Source organism: Folsomia candida, unplaced genomic scaffold (assembly GCF_002217175.1).
Source record: "Folsomia candida strain VU population unplaced genomic scaffold, ASM221717v1 Fcan01_Sc004, whole genome shotgun sequence".
NCBI classification, from domain to species: Eukaryota; Metazoa; Arthropoda; class Collembola; order Entomobryomorpha; family Isotomidae; genus Folsomia; species Folsomia candida.
The window spans coordinates 1,040,310-1,050,624 of record NW_019091196.1 but is presented as its reverse complement, the minus strand read 5'-3'; the positions used below and the strand labels follow the sequence as shown (position 1 = coordinate 1,050,624).

Here is a 10,315-nt window from a genome sequence, read left to right as displayed (position 1 = left end):
ATCACTTTCTTCAAAATATTTTGAAAACATGAAATTTCCCGAATCTCATTCGCTCCTTTGGTCAGTCGCAAAGTCGCCATTAGAAATCTGGAGTCATTCCTGAGAGCTGGGTGTGACTGATTCCTGGTGAAATTAACGCATATTGGAATCGATGACTAATCACCAAAATCGTCAAAATCCAGTACTTTTTTAATTGTTTCTCGCCTCTGGGAATTTATTTCAAAATTCTAGACGACAAGTTTGTAGTCAAAGAGTTGATTAATGGAATGGTGCTGAGTTTTTTGAGCTAGTTTCGACGAGTTCCAATTTTTTTGAAGTTTTCTTATACTTGAGATCCTCCTTCAAAAAGTGTCAAAATCTGGAGTGTATATTTCTTAAAAAAGGTAGGGAACTCCCTGCTCTACAAATTTTTCGTCCAGAATTTCAAAATAAATTCCCAGAGGGGAGAAATGACTATAAATATGCAGATTTTGACTATTTGTTCGATAATTATCCACGCGTACGTTAAAAACATTGGGTTCCTTGTCATCTCCCATGGTGGCTTCGGCAGTGCAAACAGGCTACCGGGCGGTTATGAAGAATAGCCGGACTACTTCTACCACCGATCCCACCGATGAAATGATACGAAACACCGACTATAACCGCCACAATCACAGAAGTTATAAGAAATACGATGCACATTCCTTTCCAGCCGAAATTTTGATTTTGGTTGCATCCTACGTAACCGTCGTCATCATCATCGTCATGATAGTGGTCACCTTTCGGGATAATTAAATAAGTCATTTCTTAAAAATTCCAAATATTTTTTGTAACGTGAATCATCGCAAAAATCGTTTAAATCAGAACATTTTTAAGCATTTCTCCCCTTTGGGATTTTATTTCAAAATTCTGAACTACAAATTTATAGAGCAGGTCATTCCTAATTTTTTTTACACAATGTACAATCCAGATTTTGACAGTTTTTGAAGGAGGAGATCTCAAGTTTAAGAATCCTTCAGAAAAATTGGACCTCGTCGAAACTGGCTCAAAAGACTCGACGCCATTCCAGTAATCAACTCACTGAATGCAAATTTGTCGTCCAGAATTTTAAAATAAATTCCCAGAGGCAAAAACATGGTTAAAAAGTTGGAATTTTGTCGATTTTGGCGACAAGTCATCGAGTTCTATATATGTACATAGATGCATTACGTAATTAAATTATTACATTGTCCGTGACCCATGTTGCTAGTTGGGGGATAGATGACCGGGTCAATTTCACATTCCACTGCGACCGAATAGGAATCGTACGAGTCGTACGAGGAAAATGACATTATAGTTTAGGGGTCCGTGGTCCTGGGAGAGAATGGAAATTAAAACTTGTAAAAACTGCAAGAAATAAGGGAAAGAAAGTGTTTTCTTGCAGGTCAAGTCAAGTCAAGTCAAGTCAACCTTTAATCGAGTGTTAACCTTTTAAGCATTTTGACCATGTATGTCATGGCGAACAATTTTACACGAAGTGCCGGACGAAAACACAACAATTAAAAAGATCCGTCCTTAGTTACATATATCAATTTTTTACGAAATTTATTAAGTAATTATTGTCGACTTTTAATCACATCGCAACGTTAAAATATTCGGATTACATCCAAAGACTGACTTTTTCTCGAGTCGTGATTTTTAGCCCGAACCAGGACTTATGTAATTGTCATGTCAGTCGAACTGTCGAACGAGTTAACCAATTTTGACCAAATTTGGTGCAGACATGTATCTGGGCAATGCAACGACCGAGTTAGAAGATGGGTTCGATCAGAAAAGTTTTGAACCGGTGGGGGTCATATAAGTGGGTAGGGTATTTTGCACCAAAATTTCAAAATTGTTGTAGAGAGCTGAAATTTGATACAGAGGTTGCTAATGGCTCCTAATAGAAAAAAATAACTTCAGGTTGGAAAAATTTTAATCTTGAGGGACCCTGTGGGGTGACCCATACTGATTTTTAGAAATTACTTTAAAAAGATGAAATCCGGCACAATGGTACTTAATGGCTTCTAATTAAAGAATATGAAGTTAAAAGTGAGTAAAGTGCAACCAGAGTGACCCTATGGGGTGACCCATACTGATTTTTCAAAATCATTATATCAAGCTGAAATTTGATATGGAGGCTGAAAACCACTGCTGGATAGCACATACATACAGCTTAGAGCTTCAGGATGTTAAAGAAGCCCACTGGTCATGGTGGTCAAGACACATGATCTGTAACTTGCTCAAAAATTTGGGACCAAATAATAGAAACTATCTAACAAACTTTTAACCATCCACAACACGGAAGTTGGTGATATTATGTTCGTCAATTCGGAAAAAATTTAGAAGCGGGCTCTGACTTATTGAGTCAGGGACTATGTCCCTGACTCGGGCTATATGGAGTCTGCACTGTAGGTTTTATCTATTAGGAGCCATTAGCAACCTCTGTGCCAAATTTCAGCTTTCTACGACAATTTTGAAATTTTGGTGCATAAGACCCCACCCACTCAGATGACCCCCACCGGGTAACCAGTTAACCGATTTCGCCCATCTTCGAACTCGATTCCTAACTTTGTCCAATATGCACATGGTAAAAATTTCAAGTCGGTAGCTTGTGTTTAAAGAGAGTTATCCTGTTTACGGACGGACGGACGGACGGACATGACGGTTCCATAAGCCCTGACTCGGGCTAAAAAGCTGTGGAAATTATTATTTTCGACTTCCATGTATGTCATGGTCAAAGTATTTTCTTGCAAAAACAATCGCCATGACTTTGATGGTATTGGTCCTGCAATGCAAATTTTTGCGACCATGACTAACATGGTTTTGGTCTTTCGATGTGTAAAAAATATGACATGAACACCATGGTTTAGGAAACTTGGTGTAAAATTTTTCTCCATGACATTCATGGTCAAAGTTCATTCCCCATTTTCGACTATAAAATGTAAATGCTTAAAAGGTTAATGGATATCAGTTTACAAAACTGGTTTGAAAACCATGACACTTTAAAGCTAAAATTTTTTTTAAAAGCTAACTAAACTAATTAACATTTCTTGCAGGTATTTCGACCTGCAAGAAATGTACGGCGCAAAAATCTAGTGTACTGTACACCGTTGTACTTCATACGGCGCGCGGCTATATGGCGCTTTTTTCTTAGTTTCTTTCATGCGTCTTTTTTTGCGAATATATATTGCCAAACCGTTTCGAATGCAAGTAACGCCTTGCAAGAAATAAGCACAAGAAAGTGGTTTATTTGGACCTGCACAAAATTATGCCCGCTGCGCATTTTCACACGGCGCGTGGCAAGATGGCGCATATTTCTTGCACCTCGCATTTCTTGCCTTTCTTGAAATGTAGCAAACCCGCAAGAAACAAAACTGTGTTTGTACATGTGTTTTTTTTTTGCGGGCCGAATTTTTAGCGGCCGGCAGGATTGTCAAGGTAAAGTCCCCTTGTGTCCCTCCGAAAAATGAGTCCCTATTTTGGTTATGTGTTGAATACCGTATAAAAACCACAAGGCTTTCCCTGCTAATGTTACGCAGAATGGCGAGTTTTTGCTGAAAAAGTTTCATTTTTGAAAAAAATTAACAACGCTAAAAATAATTGCAAGCCAATAAATAAAACATTACAATTGCAGCGCTCCTTAAGATACCAAAAGTAAAGCAAAGCAATTCTGCCACACAATTTTGAGACTAAAGAAAAAGCTCCGAAAAACTTTTTCAAAACTGCCATAAAATTTCTTCATGAATTTGGGAAAGCCGATAATTTGATGAAATACTTATCGCGTTACTTTATAATAGCAACTGACGATAATTGCATGTAGTTTTTTTAAAACCAATTTACATAAATTGCCTGAAACAAACATGACATTAATGCCAAACAATGTAAACGAGCAGCACGTATATCTAGTGTGCACAAAACAATTGTTTTTTTTACAACCAATTTATATAAATAAATTGCCTGAAAAAAAAACATGACACTGACCATGCAAAAATGCCAAACAGTTCGTGAATTTGGGAAAACCGATAATTTGATGAAATACTTATCGCGTTACTTTATAATAGCAACTGACGATAATTGCATGTTGTTTTTTTTGAAACCAATTTACATAAATTGCCTCTAAAAAGCATGCCATTGACTATGCAAAAATTCCAAACAATGTACATGAGTAACACGTGTAGTGTGCACAATATATATTTACTTATTTGTAAATAGTCAATTTGCACTACCGTTGTATCCACATTTATTTTTGCTACTCTTCAAATTCGTCAGAATTACCTATGGCTCGTGCAGGAAATCAGATCATATCAGGATTGACATGCAGTACTTAAAAGTTTGATTTACTCACAGTCGCCGCGGAAGTGTGAGGACTGTCCCCACAGTTATTCGATGCCCCCTTCATCTCCTCATGTTATATAAGCCCCTCCCTCCCCTATATATCCTGCAATATTAATTTCCCCAGATGTCCCCCCAGCTTCCGCGGCCACTGGTTACTATTCAGACTGTAAACAGACCACTTTTTTTTGTCTACGACATAAAATGCCGAATGAATCGTTAGTATCTGGACTGAATATGAGGTCTGGCAGCCCTTATTTTTTGTCCCTTGTGAGGAATGACTTGAATTTCCATCGCATCGTGCACAATATGGAGACTTATTTCATTTCATGCATTCCTGGAGAGAGGACCATCTAACCAAACAATGTCCAGGTGGAGGGCCACGCCAATAATATTTCATGGCATATTGGCCCATATGCCATGAAATGACGACGAGACAGACTTGAACCAATAATTAAACATGTAAATATGTATGTATGGATCATGTACATATCGTCGTACTAATTCAGAAAAGACCTAACAAGGGACACTCACGACCTGTCGTTTGAGTCCAGGGTACCCACTATGTTTTTCAGAATCTACTAGGACCCCAGATGAAGGATCCATTCATATTTCCGTGTAAAACTCATATTTGGCGCCATGGCGTGGCGCCAAACTTAAAAATTTGCATTTTCGACCAATTTCAAACCCCCATAACTTTTGCAGTTTATGTCGGATTTTTAAAATTTTATGCTTAAAATGATCAGAAAAGTCGAAATTTTAGAGAAAAAAATAAAAATAAAAAAATTTTAATTTTTGAGATATTTTTAGCATTTTTTCGACGAACCCGAAATTTCGAAATTTTGCGAAAAGTTAAAAGCGACAATTTTGGAAAAAATTTCATAGAATACGAAAGTTGAACTCCTTGTCATGATTTTTGCCAAAAATTTTGAAAATCCGTCCAGGATTTCAAAAGTTACGGCGGTTTTAAAATGAAAAACCATCAAATTTGGCGAATTTGGCGCCACGCCATGGCGCCAAATATGAGTTTTACACAGAAATATGAATGAATCCTTCATCTGGGGTCCTAGTAGATTCTAAAAAACATAGTGGGTACCCTGGACTCAAACGACAGGTCGTGAGTGTCCCTTGTAAGTGCAGTGGATGCTTTATTCAGAAAAGACCTAAGTGCAGTCGGTGTTTAATTCAGAAACGACCGAAGTCCAGTCGATGCTCAATTCAGAAAAGACCTAAGTGCACAGAAAAAAAACAAAAAAAACCTATGTGCAAGTATGTATTTACTTATGGCTAAATCGCGCGATATATATGAAAAATCATTTTGGCAAGATTTAGCCATAAGTAAATACATGCTTGCACATAGGTCTTTTTTGCTTTTTTTCTGTGCACTTAGGTCTTTTCTGAATTAGTACGACGATATGCATGTCATGGAAAAATGAAACGGGAACACATTTTCTAAAAAGAAAAGACATGAAGCTTGTTAGTATAAACGGGTGTAATAAAGTGGTCCAAAATTTTAGATGTTTTCAGAAATTGTGGTACAAGGGTAAATATTATGTCATGAAAATGCTATATATGCTATGAAATGGGAACAAGTCACTTTTTTAAAAAGAAAATACATGAATTTTAGTAAACGAGTATGTGGTGCAAGATGTTTCCAGAAATATTTTCAGACCGGAAGTAGCGCATTTTAACTTTTTTGCCAAATTTCAGATTTAGTGAGGTGACCAAATGAGACCACCACATGATGAGAAATTTTGACGAAATCAAGAACAAAAATGTGTCAAAATTTGGTGCAAATCGTATGAAAACGATGTCATATCGACGTCTTAATTCATTTTCAGTTTCACTAATTATCTATTTTTAAATTTCAAATTTACATAAAATCTTTCGAATCCTATCCACATAAAATATAGATACAGCTTAACAAAAGCGTATCGCATGTACATATACAGCTCAATTAGTCATTTTTGACATTTATGCCTTTGTGCGACTTCCTGAAAAGCAATAAGTACATAAATAAAAGTTTTGCATGAATGAAATATGAAAACATTTTACATAATAAACAAAAAAGTATGGATACAATTCAGAAAAAAATATCTATAAAAAAATATAATACAAAAATACGCGTAAATAAATAAGATTAAATCACAACAGCAAGAATAGAGCCAATTAGCCATGCATGCCGCATGTCTCGATAAAATCTCGTCATCTCATGTCCCACGTGCCGTCACCTCCCGAATAAAACCCAAAAAAAGGCTGTATCCTCAAGATCAAAGTTCAATGACGAAACGTGCCCGGAAAGTATTACATATTTTATTTTTAATAAAATTTTACCATGTTACTCGACGACACGCGACACACGAGTCGTAAAAAAAAATTCGACCCCGGTGCGACGATGTCAAACAGTACGATGCGATTATTCACTGGGGGACAGGCCAGGTGAAAGGAAGTCTTTAATTTAAAATTGACATGAAATTGTGGGACAATTTGCGTAGGGGTGGTTTGCAGTCGGGAAGACTTGTAGCCACTGTAATTGTGGGGGTGGCGTTATGTGGGGTGCAAATAATCCAACCTGCAAATGCGAAATTATTGGGTAAGCGAAAATTTGACACACTATTAGAAATCTAGTGTGCCAAATGGGTGTTGATAGGTAATAGCTTCCTACTGGATTGGTAATAATTTCATTGACACGATATTACTGAACGGTAATGTCCGTTAATACCGACCGTGCCGGTAGAGTCACATTTGTATGGGACTCCAGGCAGTAATGATTTACTACCAGTTTTCTAAGAGTGCATATTTTTTGCATGAATTTATTTTGTATTTATTTTTTGGTATGAATTTTGCATGAATTTTATTTTGCATTTATTTTGGGATTTTAAGATCTCGGAGCGGGTGGGCGTGGATCGGCGGGCGGGGGCAGAGGTGGAACTGGGCTTGATCTAGGATTGGGAACTGGAGGGGGTGGGGCTGGCTTGGATTTGGCCAGTTTGACGAGCATGTTGGGAGGAGATGCGGCCGCTGGTGGGGGTGCAGGAGTGGATTTGAGCGCATTACTGGGTGGTGCCAGCGGTGGAGGGGGAGTTGATCTGGCGGGATTATTGGGGGGAGGGGCTGGGGCGGGAGGAGGAGGTAGTGCTGGTCCTGGGATGGGAGGAGGGGCTGGAGCAGGTGGTGCGGGTGGTGGGCTAGATATTGGTGGTAGTGGTGCAGGGGGCAGTGCAGGTCGTGGTGGTGGAGTTGGCGCTGGGGGTGGAGCTTCAAAGGGAAATGAAGGAGGGGGAAACAATTCTGGGGGTGGAGCATCAAAGGGAAATGGAGGCAATTCTGGGGGTGGAGCTTCAAAGGGAAGTGAAGGAGGGGGAAACAATTCTGGGGGTGGAGCTTCTAAGGGAAATGAAGGAGGGGCAAGCAATTCTGGGGGTGGAGCTTCAAAGGGAAATGAAGGAAATGGACACAATTCTGGGGGCGGAGCTTCAAAGGGAAATGAAGGAGGGGGAAACAATTCTGGGGGTGGAGCTTCAAAGGGAAATGAAGGAGGGGGAAGCAATTCTGGGGGTGGAGCTTCAAAGGGAAATGAAGGAAATGGAAGCAATTCTGGGGGTGGATCTGCAAAGGGAAGTCAAGGCGGTGGGGGTAACGATGGGGGTGGATCTTCAAAGGGAAATGAAAAAGGGGGAAACAATTCTGGGGGTGGAGCTTCTAAGGGAAATGAAGGAGGGGCAAGCAATTCTGGGGGTGGAGCTTCAAAGGGAAATGAAGGAAATGGACACAATTCTGGGGGCGGAGCTTCAAAGGGAAATGAAGGAGGGGGAAACAATTCTGGGGGTGGAGCTTCAAAGGGAAATGAAGGAAATGGAAGCAATTCTGGGGGTGGATCTGCAAAGGGAAGTCAAGGCGGTGGGGGTAACGATGGGGGTGGATCTTCAAAGGGAAATGAAAAAGGGGGAAACAATTCTGGGGGTGGAGCTTCAAAGGGAAATGAAGGAGGGGGAAGCAATTCTGGGGGTGGAGCTTCAAAGGGAAATGAAGGAAATGGAAGCAATTCTGGGGGTGGATCTGCAAAGGGAAGTCAAGGCGGTGGGGTAACGATGGGGGTGGATCTTCAAAGGAAAGTCAAGGCGGTGGGGGTAACGCTGGGGGTGGATCTTCAAAGGGAAGTGAAGGAGGTGGGGGTAACGCTGGGGGTGGAGCTTCAAAGGGAAATGAAGGAAATGGAAGCAATTCTGGGGGTGGATCTGCAAAGGGAAGTCAAGGCGGTGGGGGTAACGATGGGGGTGGATCTTCAAAGGAAAGTCAAGGCGGTGGGGGTAACGCCGGGGGTGGATCTTCAAAGGGAAGTGAAGGAGGTGGGGGTAACGCTGGGGGTGGGGCTTCAAAGGGAAGTGCTGGAGGAGGAGGGACTTCAAGCGGAAGCACGGGAGGAGGATCCTCTACCGGAAGTGGAAGTTCTGGAGGAGGATCGTCTACCGGAAGTGGAAGTTCGGGAGGAGGATCCTCTACCGGAAGTGGAAGTTCGGGAGGGGGATCCTCTACCGGAAGTGGAAGTTCGGGAGGAGGATCGTCTGCCGGAAGTGGAAGTTCAGGAGGAGGATCCTCTACCGGAAGTGGAAGTTCGGGAGGGGGATCCTCTACCGGAAGTGGAAGTTCGGGAGGGGGATCCTCCACCGGAAGTGGAAGTTCGGGAGGAGGATCGTCTACCGGAAGTGGAAGTTCGGGAGGAGGATCCTCTACCGGAAGTGGAAGTAGTGGAGCAGGAGTCGACCTTGGTTTGGGTACTTCTGGCGGAACTGGGTCATCCACCGGTGGAGGATTAGTCGGAGTGGGTGGACCAACCGGTGGGTCTTCTTCCGGAAGTGGGGGTTCATCGTCCGGGTCATCTTCCGGATCCTCCTCTGGTGGGAGCACATCCAGTGGGACTTCTTCCTCAGGGGGCTCCTCTTCCGGCTCAGCTACATCGGGGGGTTCTTCATCCACATCCAGCGGTGGCGGAAAAGCCGGTGGTGGCGGCGGCAATGGAGGCGTGAAAGCCGGCGGTGGAGGCGGGAAAGCCGGCGGTGGAGGCGGAAAAGCCAACGGTGTAGGCGGAAAAGCCAACGGTGGAGGCGGAAATGCGGGCGGTAGAGGAGGGAAAGTCGGCGGTGCCAAGAGAAAAAATCAAGCCAGTAATAAATCCGGCATCAAACAATCCGGTGGCTCCGCCGCCTCCCGTCGCCGCTCTGGTCGCCAACGCTCCGCCTGGAACAATCAGTGGAACATGAAGACCCGCAACCGAAAATCAAAATCTTCCTCCTCTTCCTCGTCCTCCACTACCGGTGGCGGCGGTGGCGCCCGCGGCGGCAAAATGAACCTTGTTAAACGCAACTTTGGCTGGAAACAGTCTAAACTAATGGCCAACGCGGCCCGTAACTCGAAGAAAAAGACTAAATCTCTCGTCGGTGGGGGCGCCCTGGCCGGTCGCGGGTTAAAATGGCGCTTATCCTCCTCCCTCCTTAAAACCGGCGGCTTAAAAAAGAAGGGCGGTAAGGGCAAAAGCCTCTCTCGAACTACCTCCATCGGCGTGGGTCTCACTTCCATGGGCGTCACGAAAGGTTTCCGTCTCAAAAGTACCACCAAACTGTCCCGTTTCACGACTGGAAAAAAAGTTAGGAACAAGAACAAAGCCGTCGGGCTCGCCCCGCTTAATTTGAACCTCAGGAAGAAGAAAATAGTGGCGAAAAAGGGGGTCAAAAAAGGCGCAAAAAATGCTAAACAGACCAAAACCACGGGTTAATCAATTTACATATAGTCAATTTTCACCTCTAAATTTTTAAATGATAAAAAAAGAAGCTTGTCATTCCCACCGGAACTGATTTTCGTATTCTTGTCATCTCATCTCATCGGAAAGCACGTGACTCACAATTTGCATGCAAATTGTGGGTAACATGCTTTCCGATAGTGCACTAATCTAACCGATTTTCGCATTCTTCAGGCATGCCATCAT

General features: G+C 42.3%; 1 protein-coding gene across 1 annotated transcript; it reads left to right on the top strand.

The window, feature by feature from the left end:
* The first annotated feature begins 7,040 nt into the window (after positions 1-7,040).
* LOC110848232 (uncharacterized transmembrane protein DDB_G0289901) lies at positions 7,041-10,105 on the top strand. Its single transcript, XM_035850930.1, has 3 exons — positions 7,041-7,065; positions 7,216-8,417; positions 8,489-10,105. The coding sequence occupies exons 1-3, from the start codon at positions 7,041-7,043 to the stop codon at positions 10,103-10,105; spliced, it is 2,844 nt and encodes a 947-aa protein (XP_035706823.1).
* Positions 10,106-10,315: the final 210 nt, after the last annotated feature.